Here is a 25,540-nt window from a genome sequence, read left to right as displayed (position 1 = left end):
TGTCTGGAACATGGGGAATGTTCAGTTCACCTTAGCCAGAACTCTCACCAACAAAATTGGCAAGCAACCTCTATTCTTCTTTTTTTTTTTTTTAATCAAAGGGATAAGACAAAGTCCTCCTCACAGTAACAAAGAAAAGGAGCCTTGTCTACACAGACTGCAATGGTCTCAGCATCTCTGTTGAGCTAAGCCAGAGCGAAGCAGATACCAGACGATGCTCTCTGCCCTAGGGTCCCACAGCTGTGCGCCCACCTGTGTCCAATTCGGCCAGAGCCAAAGACACCACGGCTCCAGATCTCCCAGACACCACGGGGAGTAAAGAAGAGAGACATGAAACACGGGTCCTCAAAAATTCCTAGCACGTCGCGTGTGTTAACAAGCAAGCAAGTACAAAAGCTTCCCTGAGACCCGAACAGTAAAGGGGGCAGTTAGCAGTTTACACCGGAAGAGAACACAGCCCAACAGCCCACGTGGCTTGAGAAAAGTTAGCGTGTGGAGGGAGGTGTGCTCTCCTTCCTCCTCGTGCTCCCTCAGCAAATGGTCAGCACATCTGGTGTGAAACTACGGCCCCTGAGAAATTCCACAGGCAGAGGGCAGAAAGCCGCATCAGCGAATCCAACGGCAAGGTTAAGAGGCTGTAGAGCAAGATATGAAGGGCAAGACTCGGAAGCCATGCTGCCTGGGTTCAAGTCCGGCGTTACTTCCTACCTGGGCAGGCTGTCCGTCCATCCTACTGACCGAGGCTGAGGCCCCTCATCCGAACCCCTTTGTGCCGTGAGGACGGAACGGTGTGTAAGGGCTCGGAAGTGTGCCTGGTGGGTGTGTTACTGTCACTGCTGTCTCTGTTACACTCCCTTGGGGGCGCACTGAGAGGCTCCGAGGGTGTGCGGCAAGGCTGAATTGCACAGGAGTCACCTGATACTACCGTCCGGGCGGCGCCCGCTTCACCATCATGCAGTCTCTTGGTAGATTAGAAAAAAATCCAAATCCCTTCTCTCAGATTTGAGACCTACAGGCGATCTTCCTGCAGACAAAGCCATCACAGGGCCAGTGCTGGCCAGAGGCCACGTACTTCCTGCCACTTTTGAGAGAACAGCACAGGAGAACAGGTCCTGACCTCCCAAAGCCAGGAGCAGGAAGGAAGGATGTGGGGGTTGGGGGGCGCAGGTGCTGGCTGGGGCCCTGCCGGGTTCCTGCTGTGTGGCCCAGGGCAAGCCACCCTCTCCTTTTCTCCTCTGAAGAATGAGGAATCCGGGGCACCTGGGTGGCTCAGTTGGGTAAGCGACTGACTCTTGATTACAGCTCAGGTCGTAATCTCACAGTTTGTGAGATCAAGCCCCGCGTCAGGCTCCGGGCTGACAGCGCAGAGCCTGCTCAGGATTCTCTCCCTCTCTCTCTCTGCCCCGCCCCCTGCTCATGTGCACACATTCTCTCTCTAAATAAATAAACATAAAAAAAAGAGAGAGAATGAGGAATCCAGGGCAGATGCACTCCTAGCCTCTCGCTCTCCAGGTATAAAGCCTCGAGCCTCAACAACACAGCTGCAAGGCCACGAGCTGAGGATCAGATCAGACCCAAGTTCAAGTTGTCCCTCTGTCGCTTCTGGGCTGTATGTGAGGGGTCTCACCTCTCTGGGCCTTGTGTTCCCAGTCATACGACGGGAGTAACACCTATACGTGGAGAAGTGTTTTTCAACAAGGACCAGCAAGGCTTTTCGGTAAAGGGCAGAGAGGAAGGATCTCAGGCTTCGCAGGCCACGCAGTGTGCGACTAGTACGCACCTGGGAAAGGCAGCAGTGGCAATGGGTACAAGAACGGGCATGGCTGTGTTCCAAAAAAAAAATTTATTAGCAAGAACGGGGAGCTGGCCCGCTGTGGCCAAGGGTCACAGTTCCTCACCTGGTTTTGAAGATCAAGTGGGAACAGCCGAGTGGTCATTTTAATTTTTATCGAGAACGCCAACCTCACAGCAGTACAAGGTGCCTAAAGAGTCTACACACGGTAAATGCTCATTAATGGCGGTTTATTATTAATGCCACAACTTTACCCGAGCATCAGACTGTATAAAGCACTGTCCATCCACATTTGCCAGGCGCCCTTCTGCTTTATAAAAGATCAATCCTGGACCCTTCGAAACATGACCTGAGCGAACTTATTACTCCTCAAGGTTTACCATGAACAAAACCAAGACGTTTTTATGCCTCTGTTTTGTAGGTACTTTGAGCAACTCATGTCCAAGGCCCTGTGTTTGCTGTAGTAATGAGTACTATTTCTTCATTTTTAGACTGACAGATCTTTTTCTGTGATCTTATATCTGCTATCCAATATGGAAGCTGCATGTGGCTAATGAGCCCTCGAAATGTGGCCAGTGTTACTGAGAAAATGAATTTTTAATTTATTAGATTCACATCTATTTATTTGCAAAGCTTATTTATTTTGAGAGAGAGAGAGAGAGAGAGAGAGAGAAAGTGAGCGGGGGTGGGGGATAGGTAGAGCAGCGAGAGAGGGAGAGAGAATCCCAAGCAGGCTCTGTGCTCTCAGCAATGAATGCGGGCCTCAAACTCATGAACTGTGAGATCACCACCTGAGCTGAAATCAAGAGTGGGAGGGACACTTAACTGACTGAGCCACCCTGGCGCCCCTAGGTTATTTTAAATTTAGATTGCTGGGTAAGTGGCTAGTAGCTGCCATATTGGAGAGTCTTTATCCTTTATAGGTCTTTATCCTTTTCTGTGTTTGTATTTTGAGCAACTCATGTCCAAGGCCCTGTGTTTGTTGTAAACCACGAGGGCCTGGCTGCCAGCGCTCGCTGGCTCAGCACGAAGGCAACCGTGCACCTGCCCCCTGCTGGAGGTTCAAACAGGGGGATGCAGGGATGCACCCAGGCGGCCCACAGAGCGACGATGCAGGCACAGTCCCTTGTGTGCAGGACGCCATTTTGAAGCTTCCTATTTTATCCTACACTGGACTCCTGAGGATTTTTGTTTTTGCTATTTTTAAAAAACTGTGGTAAAACGTACATGCAAGTTACCATCTTAACCATTCTTTAAGTGTGCAGTTAGTTCAGTTCACACTGTTGTGCAACCTTCATCCATTCCCACGTTTCTTCTTTTTTTTTTAAATCTTTTTTTTTTTGAGAGCGAGGGAGCACAGGGGAGGGGCAGAGAGAGAGAGAGGGAGACACAGAATCCGAAGCAGGCTCTAGGCTCTGGGCTGTTAGCACAGAGGCTGACGCGGGGCTCGAACTCATAAACCATGAGATCAAGACCTGAGCTGAAGTCGGCCGCTCAACTGACTGAGCCCCCCAGGCGCTGCCGTCCCCCCATTTCATCTTACCCAACTAAAACTCTGTACAGTTAGTTGAACACTGTTTCCCCAACTCCAGGTGTCAGCAACCACCGTTTTATTCTGTCTCTTTGAACCTGTTTACTCCAGGTAGCTCATGAGTGGTATTGTCTTTAAGGTTCGTCTGTATTGTAGCATGTATCAGAATATCCTTCCTTTTTAAGTTTATTTAGTGTGAGGGAGAAAGAGGGAAAGGGGGGTGGGTAGTGAGAAAATCCCAAGCAGGTTCTGTGTTGTCAGCTTGGAGCCTGACACGGGGCTCAAACTCACAAACCTCGAGATCATGACCGGAGCCGAAACTAAGAGTCGGATGCTCAACTGACTGAGCCACCCAGGCGCCCCTAGAATGGCCTTCCTCTTTAAGGACGATATTCTGTTGTATGATGCACGACACTTTGTTTATCCATTAATGATTCACGTGTCGGTGGGCACAGGGCTGCTTCCAAACCAAACCTTTTGGCTCCGTGAATAAGGACGCTATGACTGTGGGTGTAGAAGTATCGGTCTGGGTCCTTTTCTCTCAGTTCTTTTGAATATGTAGCTAGGAGGGGAACCGTTGGGTGCTGTGGTAATTCTAGATTTAATTTTTTGAGGAATTCCTAGGATTTTCTTTTAATGATGCCCAGCTTCAAAGCACAGGTAGGATGAGAAGATTTATTACTCTTTTTTGTTTCATGATTGCTCACCGTGAGGCTACTATGAAGACCAATCACTGAGGCTACCAGTCNCCTTGCGGGCAAAATCCCTGATCACAGTCTCCCTGTGCGAGGAGCTTCCTTTCTGCTCCAATGGACACCCTCCTGGTCTCTCAACTCCCTAGGGTCTGAGCCTGCTCCTGCCCCCCCACCCCAGGGACCCCTCAATCTGCCCTGCACGCCCAGCCTCTCTTCTCGGACACTCCAGGCCTGCTCACCCTCCAGTGGCTTCGTCCGTTTCCTGTGCTGGCTCTGGCTCTGCCAGGAGCGACACGTTTATGGGATGTTGCCAGAAAGGTGTGTTCGGGACGATTCTGACCCCGGCTCTCCTCTGCCTCGCTGTTCTCGCTTCCAGGAGGAGATTCTCCCTGTGGATAATTCCCATATGTGCACCGCTGCACCTGCTTTCGTTGCCAAGCCTGAGACCTGCGTTTCCAACCTCCGTCCTCTGCCCTCTTGAAACTGACGTGACACAGAACAAACTCCTCTTCCCTCCATTGTGTTTCTGCTGCTTTTCTTCTTTCAGTTTCCTGATTTTGCGAGCAGCCTCCCAGCAAACCAGGGTCTAAGTTCTTGGGGCTTCCCCTTGGCCTTTTCCCATGGGCCCTACGTGTCTGCTCGGCCACCTCGACCTCCGCTGTCCCCACCCCTGCCGGCTAGACTTCTGCACCCCTTCCTAGTGAATCTGCTGCCAGCTTTCCTCTAACGAATGCGGCGGCCCCCTTGAGACCGCGTGTGCCCACGGCCGATCCCAAGGCCCTCTCTGCGGGACTCCTGCCCAGACCTCAGCTCCCTGCACGCTGACTTTGTGCAGCGTACAAGCTGCTGGCGCCCGGGGCCGGAGCAGGTCTCCGTCCATGCCTGGGGCGTGAGGTGGCCAGTGTGTGCTCTGTGCCCGCCAGGCCTCTCGGGGCTGCAACGTGGGACTCTGCTCTGCAAGCCAAAGGCCGTAAGGGGCTTCTCTGAGTGCATGTGAGCAGCGGGGCAGAACATCCTGGCTTTCAAAACGAAAAGCGTTCTTCTTGTTTTCACAAGTCACCAAACCCATTTCCTGGGTTTTGAAGAAACAGGGTCAGCGGGGCTTTGGCCAGGCTGAAAAGCCCATCCCCTCGTCAGGCGGGTGTACTCAGGAGAACGCGACATTTGGATGCGGGCAGGTGTGCTTCCCGAGCAGCGGTTTTCCTCATCATCATTCAGGGAAATTCCTGGTAATTTTTCTCCCATAAGACTTCCCACTGCTGATGGAAGCAAGGCACCGCCTCACGTAAAACCACAGTGGCCGTGTCATCTAGGTACCAAATTTGGGGGAATTTTAGGGGCACGGTAAACTTTAGATTTCTTCCTATTAACAGCAGTAATTTAAAGAGTATCACCGAATAAAGTCTGGGGAGTTTAGCTGAGGTAACTTAGCATTAGCGTCCTGGCTGACACGCGTGCGCAGTGAGGGGAGAGGCCGACCTGAGGCCGGGCGTGAAGGGTGTGCAGTATTGTCGTGGCAACTTTTTCCTAAATCTAAAATTATTTCAAAATAAAGTTAACATAAAAAATGATCGGCTCCCCTGCCCCCTTCTGCGAACGGGGCAGAACACGATCCCTTCACAAATATGGTCTCATTTCGTCCAGGCAACAGCCCCAGGAGATATACATATTACAGATGACGCCACGCAGCTCTACAATGACCAGAGGCCGCTAGACAGAGGTGTCCGGGGCTGGCGCGGCCGTGAGTGTGGACGCGGCCAGAATGCGGCCCACCCCATGTGCACGGGCCAGCCCGGGTTTCCCACGCCCCAGACCAAACACACGCATACAGACGTGCACACCTACTTCTATCTGGCCTGTCGGCCCAGCACTCGGGGTGATCTCCTTTCTTCATAAACCTCCCTGTGTTCCATTCTTCTCCTTAAATCTACTCGCTCACGGGCTGCCTGAGCTGCACAGGCACCAATGGCCCAAATGTCCTTCAAGGCAGAACTGGCCATGGATGCCCGGTGCCCACACCGGACACGGCCCGGCCCTCCTCCTTTTCCATGCCTTTCTGCTCCTGAGACTACAAGCCCCCAGCGGGCAAAGCCTAACACTTGAACTAGCTCGCTCACTGCACCCCCCCCAACCTGTGCCCGCCTTCCCTGCTTGTAGAAGAGACGGAAGTTATGACCAAAATGCAAGTCAAAGAACCACAGAATCTTAGGTTTGTCAGAGGAACTCCGTATCCGTTGTTCCAGAAAAGGTATTCGTCCCAGTCACCTCAAGAAGCACTCTAGAAACACACACTTCTGGGACGCCTCCTAGTGCTCCGATTCAGGAGGGCGGGATGGGGCCTGGAAATCTGTATTTTTTCAAAACTTCCCCATCCCCAATCCCAGGTGGCCCTGTTGCAGTGCCAGGTCTGGGGTTTCACCCAACAAATAAGCACCTTCTAGAAACAGTCAACCTCTGCTCAAGAAACGCAAGGTGGAGGAGCTCCTTACCTCATAAGGCAGCCTCTCATCGCTAAGTGTCAGCATCAGGAAATCCGTCTTTATATTTAGACACGACGTGCCTCTTAGGAAACTCACTGTTTAGATTCTGTTCTCGGGTTCGACTAAGACGACACTTAACTCCCTGTTTACATGACCAGACTTTTCCCTTTTCACATAAACAGAGCCATCAGATTTTCTAGAATCTTCTCTCTTCTAGGACAAATGCCCATGGCTCCAACAACTTTTTTTTTTTTTTAATGAAATGCATTCTCTTATTATTCCATTTAAAAGTGGAATCCTTGGGCCCCAGTGTTCTAAAGGAGCTCTGAGCATTTTTCATGCTCTGGCCGTATCTGGGAGGGAGTCGAGGACAAGTGTTCTTGATCTTGGCTGCACACTGGACTCAACCGGAATGCTCTAGGAACTATTGGTGCTTAGGTCCAACCTCTCCGAGATTCTGATATGACTGGTTTGGGGTTCTGCCTGGCTGTCAGGATGCTTTAAAGGTTCCAGGTGATTCTGATGAGCAGTGATGTTGCGAGCCACAGGTACAGGCACAGAGGCCTCTCCGCGTTATTCTGTTGACTCACACTTACACTCATTCACTCAGCCTTTTTGCCTTGAATCCCTGCCAATTCCTCATCAGGCACTTGAGGAAGTGATTAGTGAAACTTAAGCACAGACTTTTACGTTTATTCTTGACAAACGTCATCAATTTGGTTTGGGTCCTTTGTTTCAAGGTCATGTCATGTCCTTGAGCTTCATATTGACTGCTCTGTCTCTAGCTTTGCATCTTTTCCATGCTTCTGGTTTTGTCATGTAAAACACGAATAAAATTTTAGATATTTGAAAGCGCTACTGAAAATCCTCTGGGAAATAAAGGGCAGCAACTGCTTTTAAGGCAATTGGATGTTCTTTCACAGTGAAGGACCAGCTGTGAAAGATTTATGGTCGCAGATAAATCAAGAGTGTGGCATTTACTCCTAGTATGAAATGTCCCCTACAGCTCCCTGAAGCTCCCTCCGGCGGCCGGAGCTAGCTGACGCCACCATGCTGAGCTGCCAAGGTACAGCTGATGACATTTCCTATGGGTGGCCTCCCCAACGTTATTTAGGTCAACTGCCACGTGGACCGAAGCTGCCATAGTGACACCTGCTCAGGACGCCTGAGGCTACAGGAAAATTTAAGACTATCTTCACACACATCTCACTGGCCCAAAAACAAACAGATTTCTCGACACTTGTAAGTTCTCTGACTCCACTATGAAAGCATCATCTTACTCTGTACGAATGAGGAGGCAACAGAACATGCCAGAACACAACGGAGCGTTTCCAGGTAGACTCTGGGAGGTCAAATAAGATGTTAGATCCTGTGGAATCTTTTTTGAAATTTTGAAAAGTGGCCTTTCTCTTACATTCACAGTGCCAACCTAGAGTGTGGCTCTAAAGTGGGGTTTCCAACCTCTCCCCATTTCCATTGAGGAGGTTTCTCAATCCTGGCTCTGCTCTCCTCCCTGGAGGGGGGTCTTGTAACGCCCCTCACCTCCTTCTATGGCAGGACGAGAACTGCACGTGAATTATCCTAAAGCACGCACACGTCGCCATGTTGGAGAGCAGCCCCGTGAACCTCTTCAACGGACACTTGAGTCCCATGGTCTGGGGTCACCTGGGGCGAGACCACCTCATCTGCAGCTCCTTCAGGGCTCTCCCTCCCATTAAATGCCCCGAGACCACTTTAAAGCCAATCCTCAGCTACGGTGAGGATACAGTATACAACGACTTCCACTCCTACCGAAAGCACAGAAAGCTTTTGCTATTTTCTCCTGGAATTTTTCAAATGCATGTTTAGGAGACAATCAACTCCCTAAGAGTCAGCATATAAGGGTCTTAAAAAAAAACAACTTAAGAACTTTCTAGAAAGGTTCTACTCTACGGAAGGGTACACTGGATTTTGCATCCTACAGCATATGAGGTATTTCTTGATTTCTTGCACCGCCCTCTACCTTCTCCCAGATTATCGTTTTACTCAGTATTAAATGGACTTAACAGGGGTGCCTGGGTGGCTCAGTCGGTTAAGTGTCCGGCTTCAGCTCAGGTCATGATCTCACGGTTCGTGGGTTTGAGCCCCACATCGGGCTCTGGGCTGACAGCTGGCTCAGAGCCTGGAGCCTGCTTCAGATTCTGTATCTCCCTCTCTCTGACCCTCCCCTGCTCATGTTCTCTCTCAGAAATAAATAAAACATTAAAAAAAATTAAATGGACTTAACAGTATTTTGAACCAATCTGTTCATGGACATTTAGATCAATCTTTCCAATCTAACATGGTTATCTCTGTCAGACATCATTTCAGATTATAAAGGTATCCTTAAGATACATTCCTAGATGCAGGATTCGAGGACAAGTATGTGAGTGGTGCACAGGGTTCTACATTTTTCCAGCACTTCCTCAACTCAGTGCAACAGAATACTGAAAACTGCAGGGACGTACAGACACCTAACAAACCACTATAAAGCAAGTGCCAGTGAACTACTGTCAAACCCCTGGGAGTCCCTCAGTTTACCTCTGTTCTTTAAAACCCTCACTGGCTTTTCAGACGTTCCCGCTATCTTTATTTTGTGATATTCACTGAATTATAAGAAAACATGCATTTTGAAGAATTGTAAACCAAAGGGGAGGAAATCCACGATGAGATCTAAGTACACATAGAATTTAACTGGAAAATCTTTTTTTTTTAAAGTTTATTTATTTTTGAGAGAGACAGAGAGAGCAAGCGAGCAAGCACACAAGCGGGGGAGGGGCAGAGAGGGAGACACAGAATCTGAAGCGGGCTCCAGGCTCTGAGCTGTCAGCGTAGAACCTGGTGAGGGGCTTGAACTCACCAGTGGTGAGATCGTGACCTGAGTTGAAGTCGGACGCTTAACTGACTGTGCCACCCAGGTGCTCATAACTGGGAAATCATGTTATGATTCCCCAGTTGGGTTGGCTTATCTCAAGCCAGTTTCACGCCTTTACCTTTGGTTGTGATAGCTGCTTAGAAGGTGCGACACAAAAATAACATTAGGGAGAGAGAGAAAGAGGAGAGTGTGGGCACAAAATGTAGTATTTTTTAAGGTTATTTATTTGAAGAAAAACATTTTACTGCTTATTTATTTTAGAGAAAGAAAGAGAGACAGCATGAGCTGGGTAGGGGCAGAGAGAGGCAGAGACACAGAAGCCGAAGCAGGCTCCAGGCTCCGAGCTATCAGCCCAGAGCCCGACGTGGGGCTTGATCCCACAAACTGTTAGATCATGACCTGAGCCGAAACCAAGAGTCGGACCCTTAACTGACTGAGCCACCCAGGCGCCCCCCAAAATATAACTGTTACACGTAATTGTTGTACTCACCACAGGGCTAGTCGTTGTTCAGTCTCCTTGAGAAAGCTTGTGTGAAACTTGTGCAAAGGTTCAAAATTCGGGAATATGAGACTTTTCAAGGCTTCGGGCATGGCGTCCTCTTTGCTGACTGTGCTCTGAAACCACTGGAATAACAGGAAGGCACCCTGAGAGGCTTAAAGATGAATGACCGCAATCCTTGAGAAGGAATGTGGGGGCCCAGCGTGCCCGAGCACACAGGCCTTCACTGCTCTGTGCGTGGCGCTCAGGAGCCGCAGGGGCTTCTGGGCCAATAGCTTTTCTGGTCTTCAATTACACAGGGTGCAAGGCACCCATCTCTTTATTACTGCTTCCTGCAGTTTGTTACCAATCATTGGCTGTCGAGGCCAGGAGAAAAGTCTGAAATGGGCAGCTACTTCCACCAAAACTTCCACTTTGGCTATCTCACTGGGTAACCACAGATTTAGACTCCTGCACCTGCTCTGCCTCAGTCCTTCTAGAACATCCGTCTTTGTTCCTTTGTGAAAATGCTGAGTGCCAATGAGGCTGCACCAGAGAGGGAAAGCCACGGCCTGTACACACACGGTTGCTCGTGAGGTGGGGCTGTCCCACAACATTTACTGAGCACCTGCTGGGGGGGTGGGGCAGCGGCACCATTCACGCCCGGGAGGCGCAGAAGCCCACCGATTCCTACTGGCCTCCAACGTCTAGTTCTTCCCCAGAATCCAGGCGCCATGAAGACATCTGCAATGCTTTGAACATGTTTCCAAGCCTGAACAGGACTGATCAAAATAGTAAGAGGTAGTTCCCTGTCAGGTTGGCTGACATGGCTCGATTTATTATCAAATATAAAAAATGAGGCTTCTATTCACCTCTAGGGTCCTCCTCAAGCAGAAGTAGCTACCTTGGCATGACGGACAAACCGCTCTGCTCTGGTGCGCGCATGCAGTAAAATGCTTAATTTTCATTTTCTCCACTTTAGAAACTTCCTTTCTTTGCATTTAAAAATCACGATGATGCAACTTTCTATAGAGCGTGTTCCAAATTAAATATACTCTTACCGTCTAATTTCTATAACCCAGAGAACCAAATCCTTTTAATTGGAGTCAGAGAACCTGACATTTAATTAGATCCAGCTTCTCTCTGAAAGCTGCATATGAGTGGAGGTAAATCATGTAATCAGATGCTTTAGGGGAAATGCTACACATACCGAAGTGATGACCTCAAGATCCTTCAGATATGTTCTCTCGGTGGTGGAGACTTCCTTAGCGATGAAGTATGCCTTGTCAGTCGGGAATCTCTGCAAAATCCACGGGAGAAACAAGACAAGACGGAATGATAATCTTTGAGTGGAAGTCTCTAAGAATGTCCTGATTAAAGCGATACATTGCTAATTTACGATATTTCATTAACTGGGTTAAAGGCTAAATAAACTCTTACTTGTCCTTTTTGTGTGAGGAACTAGCAGAAGAAAATGGGTTTCCACGAGGAAAGAGCCTGGGAGAATTTCCTTCCACATAAACATTACCCTCAGTAAAAGGCCGCCAACGAGCATGTTAGCCACCGCAGAGAACTACCCATTCAAACTTGGGCATCCAAAAATCGAATCAACGAGTAAAATATCAGAGCAATGCAGTCTTCCAGGAACTAAAAGAAACAGAAACTGCAGCGGACTTTGTCCTGGGTGCTGGAGCTGGTGGTGTCTGCGTTCATGAAACAGAAGCTACAGTGTTTGTAACAGTATGTAGGGGGGGCGATCTGAGGGGACGAAGTGAAAGCAGCTGCTGACACCACTGGGACTCGATTCCCCAGAGTCCGTCGCTCGGGTGAGCAGGCACCTCTCGACAGTGGGCTAGCTATGGGTTTTGCTTTCCCTTTTAACAGTAAGAAGGAACGTGGAGACTCGAACGGACCCGTGTGCCCACGTTTCCAGCAGCAGGATTTTGGTGAACCACCCAACCATCCATCAGCAGAGGTACGTGAGCACAAAGCAGTCTGCCCCTGTGATGGGGGAGAATTCTACCTTAAAAAGGAAACTGACACGTGCCGCAACATGGATGAATTTCTCCAAGTGAAAGAAGCCAGACACAGAAGGACACATATTGTACGATTCCCCCTGTATCAGATACTCAAGTGGTTGAATCCATAGGTGCAAAAAGTAGAAAGGAGGTTGCCAAGGGGCTGGGGAAGAGAGGGATGGAGATTTAGTGTTTAATGGGGGCGGTTTCGGTCTGGAACAACAGCAAAGCTCTGGGAATGGACAGCGATGATGGTTATACAGCACTGCGAATGTACCCAACGTCACTGAGCAGGACGCTTAAAAATGGTTAAAACGGCAAATGCTGTTTACTATGGGAATAAAAAAAAAAAGCAACACGCGTGGGCACGCAGGTCCCCGCACCTTTCTGCGGCCTTCCTCCTCATCGTCGGTGCGTGGGCACGCCTGGTCGTTCAGCAGCGGGCTGACCAAGGGAGAGGCCTGCTTGGTGTCGGGGCTCAGGTTGGGAGACAAGATGGCGTTGGCGGGCACAGCTCCTCCCTGCGAGTTGATGGATAGCTCTGAAAGGTGAGGGCTGCCAGTCAGGGAGCCTATTTGGGGAGGAGAAGTATTAAAGAAAAAAAAAAAAGTAATTCCTTCTGGGACCTGATTTCTCCTTATAATTTTCCCCCATATCAAATCTTTAGATCCTAACGTGCTTCGCTATTTTCTAGATTTTCTGTAAGGTGCAGCTGCCTTAATGCTAAAGATACCACAGTATGAAATGATATAGTGGAGCCAGAGTCATGTAATTAACGGTGAGATAGAGAACTCTGCTTACGGAGGCGTTATAGTAGTTGAGAAGCATAGTGTATGCTCCCCAAATACGATCTTCATCTCCTAACTACTGCCTTAGCTTCTAAGAATTGCTCGAGAATAGATAGTGTCTATACCACCAGGAGGCGTGAGAAAGGACTAGAGAACAGAGCTATAATGCTAACAGGAAACTAAGTGGCCGATGCACCCAGGGCGGACTGCACTTTGGAACAACCGTGTGGCTAAGTAAAGGAGACAAGCAGCTAACTCCCCCTTCTACAGAGAACAGAAGCAAGCTTATTATACCTGGTGACGGCCTTCCATGTCTCTCTCACTGCTTGGGACAGAAACACTAGCATCACATTTACATGCAAAGGTGATCATTTACAAATGCAAAGCCGGAGGTCAGTACAATATCACGGTTCCCCTTTAAGAGTCAAAAAGTGACAGGTAAGTAATGATTCCTCTGAGAAGGACACATTAAATCATATGAAAGTGTAGAATTACCCGTTGTAAGTCAAAGGATGTGGTGTGTGCACGAAACTCTTTGCCAACAGAATTTTGCAAGGATCCAAACCTCAACCCGCTGAAGCTAAATGGGACGTGTCAAAATATACTTCGACCTAAGAGCCTGCACCTAACACATTTATAATTCAAATGCAGGTTTGTCAGGACTAGCGCTAGGCTAAACAAAGTTAAAGCAGCCTGCGGTCCCGGCTGTTACCAGTATGAGGGAAGACGATGGAAAAGCTTTCTCATTTTCCAACATGCGGTTTCAGCTCATGGCTATTCCGAAACTCGACAAGGATCTGGGAGAGAAAGGTGAATTTTCTGGGGCATCGCCCGTTTTCTTGACATCTATCCTCTCCCGCTGAACTCCTTCACTTTGAAACTACAAGATGGGATGGCCTCAAATGGAGGGTAGTGAACTTGATCACAGTATGAATGAGCCAACCATGAAAGACCACCAGCCCCCACCCCGTCTCAGCTGGACCAGCCAGCCGAGTTGCTAACACAGGCATGAAAAGCCACCACACCCAGAAAAATACAGCAAAAAGCAGACATCCTGCTACTGACTACTGGTCAGGACAACGATCCTTGAGGAACGAGATTAGAAATCGTGAGGAAGAGACAGATTCAAGAAGTTTGCGCTTTACAAATCCCTCCATTGAAATCCTTGCATTTTTATACACATCACTGAAATGAAGTCCTGGTGTTAGGCAAAGACCCATTCACCCCACACACCACCAGCCCCAGCGAAACCCGGAGAAAAAGGCCAGAAATTGCTTCACAAATGTCAATTTTATTGACACCAGTGCACAACTGAATACAATAATTTGGAAAGAATTGGAACTTGTCAAATAGAAATAGTGACAACAATGAGAATCGCAAGTGTTTCAAGGTACTACACTATTCTCTTCTTTAAAAGAAAAAATCACAAAAAGGCAAATGTCATCACTACAAATAGGAAATTAGAAAAGAGAAATTCTGGCAGTCTGTCTAGAGATCAAAACATTTCATGCATTTGTGAGTCACTGTATCAGAATCACTTTTTATTTGTCCACCATAATCTGGCAAAATTTGGGGCTTACCTTCAGCTCTCACGCTGTGCGTGAGGTCAGGTGAGGCGGTTATTAAGTGAGCACATGCGGGGCCTTGACTTTGCAGTGACGTGGAACAGAAAAAGCACTCACTTCATCAGTGAGCGTTGGAGTCAAGAATAAAGAAGCGGTTAGAAGGCTGGCTCGCAGGAGGCATGGCGAGTGGGGAAACAGGACCAATTGGGCCCTTGGACAGCATCCAGGAGCAGATGAAAAACCAACCACCTCGCTGCGGGGGAGAAAACCCATGCGCGAACACCCTCAGGTGCAACCACTTCTACCCTTCAAGGTCAAAAGCTATTGCCCTGGTGAATCCCCCGGGGAACGTGTCTACAGAACACAGAGCAGGGCTCCAGGAGAGGTCTGTCCTCCCAAGAAGGCAGGACAGGTTTTCAGAGAAAACAGCCATCTAGAAGAGTGCACACTGAACCTCATCACAGAAAGGACTGAGAAAACGGGGCACTGGGAGTGAACTTCATGACAACCCGTGTTCTTCCCGGTTGGAGGAAGGGACAGCCCTGGGGCGGCTACAGGTTGCTGGGTGACAACCTGCTGGATTCAACTCATGTCGCCCAACGATGTGCGTGACCAGCAACGTTGCATGTGCAACACACAGACTCGGGGAACGACCAAGGTTAGGTCCCCGGTTCTGTTTCCAGAGCGGCTACTTCAGCTGGCTGTGTGTCTACTCTAAGGACCTAAGAAAGGAAGGCTGATGGGTGTATTTAACAGTAGGACCAATAAATCAATAAATACCGAGCAGCCTGGTCTAGAAACCTGTCAGCAATTCTACGGAGGGGAAAGGTCCAAACTCTGAAGTTCAAGTTTGCTCATTTGAGCTGCGTTCACGGAGAAGAGCCCCCTTTCTCCCTTTGCAAGAGAAACAATTCCAGACTTTGAAAATTTATAGGAGACGTGGTCCAAACAAAAGTATGCAGCTCATTTACCATTCGGCAATCAAAGAAATATGCTGATAAGGGTAATCAGTAGAATTTGGCAGCTTGATGAGAAATTAAAATTCTCTTTTTGACTCTGAGCCAGAGTGCCGTCACAACTGTCTGTACAGAGTGGTGTCCTCGGTAAGTTCCACCCTCTGGCAAGTGAGGAGCTGGGTCTTAAAGTCAGTGTCTCAGGTTACAGTTATCGGAACTACGTGTAACCAATTTTCAGTGTAGTCCATTTTGCAAAAACAAACAAACACGGTTGCTCTGTAAGATAAAACGAGGCCGCTTATCACTCCAGCCTCAGTGAGCCTGTCCAAACCATGCAGCTGGTCACTGGCTTTGAAGGCGCAGCCGCAGGAGACGAGGAGAGGAAATGGTGACCCATCTTCACGGCTACTCCGTGAACTCATTAACGCCTGGGTAGTTTTATCATGTTTTTTTTCTTTTTTTAAAATCTGTGGTAAACTGACACAAAGTCACTTCTTTCAGCAACAGGTTCTAGGTGAATAATTTGGGGGGATCTTTTGAGAAAGCACCTGGATATTAAGGCAATAATGTGGAAAGAATTTTAAAGAGACTAGAAAAAGATCAGTTACACTCCAAAAGTCTGGAAGCTTTGGAGTTTTTAAAAATTATTTTTCCTATTTCCAGAAAAATTGCCCTGCATTTTTAAACGCATGCAGTTNCCCCCCCCCCGGCTCCCTGGCCACCATTAATCTGTATCAAGAGGGCTGAACTTATGTCCCCCTCCTCCCAGTGGAGTGGAAATGCCATCATCAATACTGCTCTCAAGGGAGGCATTTCTGGTAATTGCTTTCAAAAATCCTTTTAAGTATGCACATTCTCATGGCACAATTACAGAACTTCAAATTAGCATGGTCGTATTTATGGATTCAATTTATCACCCAGCTGAGAAATTTGCTTACCTTCTCTCTTTAATGTAAAATACATTTCATAATTCTTTCCTCCTCTGCAGCATCGCCCAGACAGTGGCGTCTCCTGACCACCCCTTGTCACAGGTACAGATGTAGCAGGAATGTGGTCTATGACCAACAAGGCAAACTCGAGGCCTGACACCCCCCCCCACCATTTTTTGGCATCAGGCACTGCTGTACCTCCTCTGATTGTTTCATAGCTTAAGGACAAACTCACATAAGTGTGAGAAAACAGAATTTTCTATTCTATTTTTCAAGCAATGTAAAATGGCATTTCGAATACGTGGTTGTACCTGTCCTGTTTTTTAAATTGGCCAATCCTCTGGTAGTCTCCTTTTTTAAAGAAGTTCTTTGTCCTATAAGGTGTTTGGGAAACCTGATAATCGTGTTAAAAATAGTAATCCACAGCAGGATTGTTACTTAAATATTTGAGAATACCGATTGCTTTCTCAATTCCTCTTTTCCAAATTTTAAGAACGTTAAAAGTCTCTATGCTGAGTCTTCCACATTACCCCCAAAGAAAGTTACCTGGCGAGCTTCTACATGCCACTCACCTATCATGATTTGTCTCCTGGTATTTGGTTCTAAAATATAGATTTTCTCTCTGCATACCCAGAATATGTTCCAAAGGCACATGTAGGAAATACATTATAGATGTAGGTTTTCATGGATCTTTAAAAAGGCTCTTTTTAATTCCATCATCTCTCTCTAAAAAAAGAATACAATGAATTCTCTCTGGAGGTTGCCTGCATCTGAAAGCCAGTTATCAAAAAAGGTCGGTAATGAGTTGGAAAACAGATTGTCTCCTGCATGGACAGGATTTGCTCTATGAGAACTCAGCTGGGGCCCGCGCCAGGGGAGCAGGTGAAAGCAGCTGACCAGGCTTTATGACAATCACAAGGTCCCAAAAGGAAAGCTAGTTTATAGGATTACCAACCACAGCGGTGCTGTCCTTCTTGATCACGGAGGGTGTTGAGGGCAATGTGTGTCTATGCTGCTTATTCTCAGACCAAGGTCCTTTAAATAAGGCTTTACAAGCAGCTAAGCACCCACCTCAACGTTCATCATCCAGCAACTCAGAAACGCAACAGCAATGCAACTTGCAGAGAAATAAAGATAGAAATGCTACCAATGGTGGAATGACAGAATGTTCTAGCGTGCTCTTCCTTATGGGAAAAAGAGAAAGGAGAATTTCCCTTTGTTCAAACATGGTGGCGGAGGCAGTGGCAGTGTCGGGCTGGGGAACATGGTGCTTCGTACCAATGAAAGATACCATCTCGTACTCGGGACAGAGCTTCGGCCATCAGGGGGAAAGAACAGTTACAATTGACAGTTTTTACAGCAAGATACCTGTTAGGACAAGTAAAAGCCTCTTCAGTTCAGATTAACAAGCGATATTAATATCGTGCATACACCGTTACAGGAGTTTGGCCTTCCATGCTGAAAGACCCCCCCAAGCTCATTGTTATTGGAGAAGCCAGAACCCTTCCCGGTGGTATAAATTCATGCTTTATTGAGATGCTGCGCTCTTAGGCCGTGGAGAGAAGATGAAACCAGGCAGTATCTGTGAGAGCCTACATTTTGGGGACACCTCAAAACCAAAAACAGCTTATCGGCAATGAGTAGCCAATGGGAATGGGGCGGGGTCTTCTCTACATGCTCCCTCACCCCCACGCCCACCCAAACAAGTGCATTCTGGTGCCCGTGTCAGGTGATGTTCCCAGTCCAAAGGTGAGGCCAATCCTGTGGTTGGGTGTTGGAGCTCCCCTGTGTAAGCTACTGCCACAGATGCTCTCTGTTTCCATGAGACCTCTCCCCCCAACTACAGTGATCCTGTTGGCTTCCAAAGACCTCCCTGCCCCCAGGTACCCGCAGTGCAAAGTGCAGACTGGTTAGAAGGTGCAATGAGAGAGATCAAGTCTTCCATTCACCGTCTAGTCCCCACCCTCAGTGGACTAGGGTAGAACCCGGCATGGTTCCGTGCTAAAGCTTGCTTATAGCGACCAGGATCACTGTATTCCGGAGGAGATGGGTATTCCAGGTACAAACTGGTCTTCAGCAGTGTTAAAAAAAAAAAAAAAAAAAGACATCAGACAGTGCTCCAACAATGCAGGGAACAGAAGGCACACCATGCTCTGAGGATCAAGACAGACCGTTGGGGGAAAAAGCTTTCTCTCCTAGAAAGGTACATGCTGACAAAACAGTGCATACAATGGAACAACAGAAAAATGTCTTCTCGAATTTATTAAACAAATGACAAAAATGAGAATGAAATCCCCAGCCTTTTCTGTTTTAAAATTTGGTGTATTAGAAATTTTTAAGGAAGTGTTTTATCTATAGTATTAAATATACACACAGCAAGAGCAGAAGGGAACTGGATTAATAATCTAGGCCAAGCTGGTGAAATCTGGTTAGTTAGGTTTCACGGCAACTTTCCAGGCAGAAAGGGGGTTGAGCGTGAGGGACTGGATTTAGGTGCGGGCTGGGAGAAGAGCGGCAGGCGTGTGTTCTTCACTAGGGAAGGCCCGTCTTCAGTCTGTCTATCCGTCACTGCAGGCAGAGTGGCAAATGCTTGCTTTCTTCACAAAGGAACTTCGAGGGCTGGGAAAAGGAGTTGTTAGCCTAGTTTCGTGGGCCGAAAAGCTTGTCCGTGAGTTAGCGACATGCTAGTCACACCACTGGACTTTCTCCTATTTCCTATTTGAGAGCCAGTTAACAACGCAAATTCACAAAAAAGCAGAACTCTGCCTGCAGACTCCGCATACCGCTTACTACCTCTACCTCTTACTCAAAAGTAGAATGAATCGCTGTTTGATGCTTTTTGCTAAACACACACACACAGGTGCACAAACACACACGCAGGCCTCACTCCATCCTCCATGCCCTTGGTGTGTGTTGCGTTTTGCAGTGATCTGTACTTACTTTCCAATATTCTGAGACTGCTGCTGCGCCTGGCCCAGTAGCAAGTTCAAGTACCTTCCAGCGCCATTTCCATGATGGCATTAATGGCACTAGCCTTGCAGTCAGCCTTTCACACGGGCTCTCTGCTCCACGTGTAGATCATATGTGTCATGTCAACAGCTGGGTTTTGATCCTCCCTACTCTCAAAGATAAAGGCACCCAAGATATTCCAGAGGAACTGATCTAGAGCCCACACAAAGATGCAAAGGAGATGCCTTCCCCCAGAAGCTGCTATCAAACACCAAGGCCAATGAGATGCCAAAGGCTGTTTCTGGGCTCAGTTGTGGTGTCTGCAATCCACACTGAAAGGATCCTGAACCAATCAGCCTATTCCATTTTGAAGGCTTTCAGGAAATGATTTCCTGCTTCTTTCCCAGCTTCCACAAGGGGAATATTTAATTGCTTGCCCGGGAAAAGAAGAAAAAAATTCCTTGTGCCAGAAGCGTCAATTATGTTTTTTGGTATGATGTACTAAATTTTTTTGTGTGTGGCCAAAACAAGACTCCACCCACCAGTTCCCAAACATATGTACAGCATACAAATCAGCACGTGTGACTTTTGTTCATAAGGGAATTATTTGAAAATCTCTAGGTGATTCAAGGGAGTAAATAAGTAGCCCTCTTCAAGGATGGCTCTAAATAAATGGCAAACAGACCACTCTGAATCTTGGATACCTACAACACAAGGCCAAATCAGAGTGCAATTTTTTTTTTCTTTTCATTATTATTATTAACAAAAAGAGAACTGCTACACTAAGGGGCATGCTTGCTTCGATCTAAGAGTCCCGGCTTCATTTTAAAAACCGGCAAACAGTGTCAGAGGTCCGCACAAGTATGCACGACAGACCCCATGTCCCTGTACTGAATTTTGCTCAGCTCCACAGAAACAGACAGAATTAAACTAACAAGGAAAAAGCAGTGCCAGTAAATTCCCTAATGTCGCCGCCAGAGTCAAGTGTGTTAATCACTTTCTGCTCTAGAGGTTTCTGATCCCCACTTCCAGACGCTCCTGTAGGTTTGGCTAATGTGGTTGAAGGTACAGCTCCTCAGAGAGCCACCAGCAGCGGGTGATTCTGAGACGCTCACTTCTTGCAGTTTCAAAAGAAACTCGCTCTACGTTGCAGGGATTGCGGAGAAAGATTCTTTGGCAGTTTGATCTGTAAAGTGTGCAGCAATGATGTGGACTCATCCCATGAAACCAGAGGAAGGCCAGCCGGTCTTGGAGGAACTAAGCTCCTATCACTTGGAGTAACTAAGCTCCTATCAGAGAAGGAAGGTTTCCAGACTACTAGAGAGAAGATCCAGAAAAGCAAGTCTTTCTTAGGAATGCAACTCTGAGATCTCTTTAAATTCTAATAAGAATAAGGGCCTAAGAAAAGAGTGATTAAAATAGAATAAACTCAGAATAAGCCCAGTGGTGAAGGGGGCCCCCATATTTCTTAATTTAAGGCTGGGCCAATTGTTGACTCACAACAACTGTACCAGACCCATTCTGTGCCGAATATGGGATAACATTTCAAGTGGAAAAAGTAGACCGAGAGCATGTGAACACTGAGTACAGACACAAAAAGGAAGCTGTATGCACATTCACAAGCTGTAACAAAATCTGAAAGGAATTTCATCTTACTAATTTTTCCTTCTTTTGGATACCTCTTCACAATACAAGCGAAAGGATTCCAGGGTTAATGTGCAGGCTGAGTTTCTGATTCAACTGAGGACAGAACAGATTTTGTAAACTTAGTGCAAATCTCCAGTCTCAGGCTGTGTTTTAGTTTCGTGGGCCTGGCTTTTTTAGCATCGCTTGGTTTGAATCTTCCAAGAAGTTCTTGAGAATAAAATCAGAACAATTTGCATTGTACGTGCAGGCCACGTGGCACAATGTGGCGATAAATCTGTGAGAAATTCCCAAATAGGAGTCACATATGTGGGGAAGAATCTGGCCCACAGACTTCCTTTCATTAAATGCCTACCTAATAAAATATCGACAATGGCATACAGATGCCTGTTGAAGGAGGGGTGGTAGTTCACTTTAAGTTCCGAAACTCATTAAATGCATTTCTTCATGCTTAAAGAATTTCTTGCATTTTTTATTCTGCCCTGAATCAGCAGCAACAAAAATCAACCACAAAGGGGGCTACAATTTACATACTTTGAAATACCATCTAACAAAAGATATTAATGCAAGGAGGCCCCGAGTAGGTCTGGGGTGGCTTGGAGATTTGTTTCTATATATGATTTGTCTTCTATCCAAGGCCTTCGGTATCATTTCACAGAGCAGCTCTTGCCTGCCTAAGTCCCAGAGGGACCTCCTGATTGACTTAGAGGAGACCTCTACGCTCTCATCTTAGAGATACAGATGGACAGGTCTTGGGAAACCCTCTGGAACCTGCAATGAATTCTTTACACCCAACTGCACTGCTAGTCTCGTTGCACTCTCAGTTCAACTCTGTGTACACGTGCCCTTCTCTGACACAGAGGGAGACCCCGGGCACCAGGTAAAGACATGGGGAACCAGAGTCTGACAACAGGCAGGCGGGTGTGGAAGGTGGGAGGCTGCAGGCTTTCCCTAACCACATCACACCTCTGGCTCCACCGGGCTCAAAGAATGCTTCTATTTGCTCCCCCACCCATACTGGGAATCTTTTAGTTCAGGGCAAACTGGCCCAGAGGCAACTGGTGAATATTCTCAGCACTTTCCGCTCTGTGGCTTTTGAACAAACCACACCCCTTCCCCTTTAAGCACCATTAATCACATGGGGATTGCTGCTTTCATAAATACTGGCCAAGCAGCAGAAATGGAGTTGCCTGGCTGGTATAAAACCAACCAGAGAAAAAGTTTATGAGCAACCCTCAAAGTGGAAAGTTTGTCAATACAGAACTGAGTGAGTACATGATCATTGATCAGCTGGTTTTAAAATACTTCAGATAAAAAAAAAATCACTCCTTTAGCAAAAAGCAAAACAAAGTAATGACTGGAGCATGTTTGCTTTGGGGGTTTGCGTGTGACAGTTCACACTGTATGCTGGGGATGCTCACACCCACCGCTTGTTCATCCTTCGTCAGACTGCGGTGCAATTAGAAGTAAAGAGAAAACTCATTTGAACAAATCACCTTCACAAATAAACCACAGGATTCCAAATGTGACTCTGCCTCACTCACATTTGACTAAATATTTATATAGCAAATTGACATCTTTTTCTAAGTCCAGAACAAAATACGCAAAAGACATGTTTTAAGTGCAAAACCCCACGCTAGAAAAAGTGGTTCTTCCTACGTTTTAGGTAAGGAGTGTAAGTGCCTACGTCTGCATGGTCCCTGGTCTCATCTGATTTTAATTCTTAATCTGTACAAGCGTCTCCAAAATTAAAGTACTGAATCCAAAGGCTTCTATTGCACCAAGATGTCACACAGACTAAAGCTGAAGACCAGAGGTCAAAGTTCCAGTGTTAGCTTTGTCATGCAGGAGCTGTAGGGCCACGTGAAGTCATTGACAGAACAAGGTTTGTCATCCCTAAAAACAAAGGTTTACCCTAGATGGTCTCGAAGGTCCCTTCTAGTTTTAAAATTCTGTGACTCTGTTAAATACATAAATCTAAAGTACGACATCAATAGGCTACTTCAATGAACATCTTTCAAACTATCCAATACTCAGTTTGATTCATCAATCATGCACTGAATCAAATGAGCAGGAAAAAAAAAACCCAAAACCCCCAAAAAGTTTGTAGAGAAATGGATTAAGTTTTGAGTCTTTAAAATCGACTTGTCAACATTCATGTGGACCGATAATCACTGGTGAGCCACAAAGCATCAGTCAATACTTCCGTTTGTTGCATATGGCTGCCAAATTCTACCCCGCTTCCTAAGTGTGTGTACTAGCTCCTCCCTATGACAACATCACACAATGGTTTAGTAAGGCCGTTGGTGTGGTGGCACGCCAGGGATGGGTCACAGTTAAAACTCTTTCCAATAATTTGGTAGTGACACAGGATCTAAAAATTTGATTCTGCAATTCTTCTTGAAAAAAAAGTACCAAAGACCGAAAAGTACCAAAGAACAGGCACTAATTATTCAAAGTATTTCATGTGTGATGCTTTCCTTACTCTGCAAGGAAGCCAGAAGCTTATTCTACTAGATTCCAGAACAGTGACCCTGACTGCCCAGCACAACCGTCTGGGGAACTCAGTGGCACCCCAGGCCAATTAGATAAAAATTTCTAAGGTCAGGGCCCAGGCATCACTGATTTTTAAAATGTCCCCGGTGATTCCCACGTGCAGCTGAGACCCTTTGATCTTTGAATTCAGGAATGCTGAGTGAAAGGCACGGGCAGAGGTGGGCAAGATTTAAAAAGAAATCAAACCTCTCACTACGTACACTTTTTTCCTGCACATAGAAACATCTAGAAGTCACTATTCCCAAGAGAAGACCCTGTTCACACAAGTGCAAATGTTAAGAATGTACACAATTAACCAACCAAGGGGAAGCAATTCTAGAAAAACGATTCTTCTCTCTGCTGCCCATGATTCAAAGGAGGGCCTTTTGTTTGCGAGCCTGGGGACTACAGTGCCTTTTGTGGGGTCTTACGTTGCCCTGAATCACCACTCAACAGCATTTCTGTGTTTCAATTAGAAGTTCTGACATCCAGAGTTACAGCTTCTTAAAACATAGCTAACGGTCTGACCCACGGATGCAAACCCAAAACACACCAGCGATCCCTTGTAAATTACAGTTTCACTTCACATCTTTTACATCGTTTCATATGAAATCTGGAAAGAAGAAATAACTCCACATTCTTCCTATTAAAATATCCATGATTCCTGACTAAGATTTCACCGACACTTAATCTCAACCAGCAATCAACTTACATTTGGTCTTGAATTTTGTCAATCCCTCATTTTCTGAGGCTCAGAAAAGCAGCACCTCCTTTTAAAGATGGGGGGGGGAGGGGGGAGTAAAACCGACACCTTTCCTGGGATCTCAGCGACACTTCAGTCCAAACATTCAATCGATAGAAGCGTGGTCTGCACGCAAACTCAACATACACAATTTCTGCATAAATATGACACACTATACACATGATCAGATCCATAATCAAGTATTTCTTCCCTAGCCTTCAATCAGAGAGAGAAACAAGCTCTTGATTACCTGTCTTACTGTTTCTCTTGTTCACCTTTTTTGGAAAGCAAGCCACTGTGCGACGTTTCATTTTTTCTTAAGGATGAGAGAGTCGGGCACACCCTATCCAAACATGTCTGTCCAAAGCTTCCTCTAACAAGCGTTGATTAAAGATTAACGAGCCACTAGCACGGATAACCTGGACTCAAGACTCCACATTCCCAACACGTGAAGCCCGCCCTCCTTCACTCATCCTCCTCTTCCTCTTCACTCACATGAAGGCCACCCAGGGGCTTCTTACTTCTCAGCGCGGAAGGGGAGCTCAGCACGGCTGGGTTGCCAAATGTGAGCGGCTGGCTCAAGTGGGCCACCATCTCGGAGTCTGAATCGCTGGATTCAGATCCGCTGCTGGTGGAGCCCTCGGTCACCTGCAGGGGCGCCCGCTGGTCTGCCAGGCCGCTGGCACCCACTGACCGCACAACAGGGATCTTTGAGGGGGGACCCACCTGAGGCGCACCGTTAGCAAGCATTCTACCTTCTGAAGCACCCAGGCTGGCCAGTCCTCCCTTTCCACGGCCACCAAGCCCATCCATTGCCTCTGGGGTCGATGCCACCTGGCTAAGGATGAGTGGATCGGTCTCTGATTTATTGTATCGACTGGGAAGACTCCGTAAGTACGGCCTTGGCTGGACGGGGGACGAGCTTTCATGAGGAGGACCCTGGCTTGGGAGAGGATCTTCTCCCGTGCTCTCCTCTCTTGGGTCAGGCCCGTTTTCGGAAACATAGCCCTGAGACCCAGTCCTGTCCCAACTCCTACTTGGACTCGACCGTCGGCTACAGGGAGACAGAGGGGTGGCCGGGGGGCTGCGACCGCCCGAGCCCCTGAACAGCTCATCTATGAGGGAGCTATGCCTCGGGAGTCGGGGGCTCCCGCTCACGTCAAAGGTTAGGTCTGCGGAATCATCATCCAGGAACTCTCTGGAAGGAGGCCGGGAGGACTTCACGGAGGGAGGGGAAGCCCTGCGCCTAGCCTCTGTCCGCCTCTCATCCCCGGACAGCAGATACACCCCACTGGTCAAATCACCCTCATAATTGTCATTTGTTTGGGACTGGGACGCTTGCTCCCTGAGCAGGTCGGATTCACTATCTACGTCACTGCAGTCAATGAAAGGAATGGAAGTGCTGCTGCCTCTGGCAGCCCTGGATGCTGGACCTGTGCTCGGCTGCGGGGGCTGAGCTTTACTCTGCTGGGTCCTATCCTTAACGACCTCCTCCTCTTCGTCGGCCGGCGCCCGCGGGGCTCCGTCCCCCTCCCCGCCGCCCGC

The 25,540-nt window shown here is 47.5% G+C and overlaps 1 protein-coding gene across 1 annotated transcript in view; it reads right to left on the bottom strand.

The window, feature by feature from the left end:
• The window catches only part of FARP1 (FERM, ARH/RhoGEF and pleckstrin domain protein 1), a 220,885-nt gene that overhangs the window by 26,275 nt on the left and 169,070 nt on the right, over nt 1-25,540 (bottom strand). The window contains exons 12-15 of the mRNA XM_077753961.1: nt 25,429-25,540; nt 12,271-12,458; nt 11,080-11,169; nt 9,882-10,015 (exon numbers count right to left, since the gene is read on the bottom strand). Of these exons, the coding sequence (XP_077610087.1) occupies nt 9,882-10,015; nt 11,080-11,169; nt 12,271-12,458; nt 25,429-25,540 (524 nt within the window). The remainder of the gene's footprint in view (nt 1-9,881; nt 10,016-11,079; nt 11,170-12,270; nt 12,459-25,428) is intronic.

The sequence above is a fragment of the Crocuta crocuta genome, unplaced genomic scaffold, assembly GCF_008692635.1.
Source record: "Crocuta crocuta isolate KB4526 unplaced genomic scaffold, BGI_CrCroc_1.0 scaffold31, whole genome shotgun sequence".
Lineage (NCBI taxonomy): Eukaryota > Metazoa > Chordata > Mammalia > Carnivora > Hyaenidae > Crocuta > Crocuta crocuta.
The sequence above is the reverse complement of the archived record's forward strand: the minus strand, read 5'-3'. Positions and strand labels throughout refer to the sequence as shown.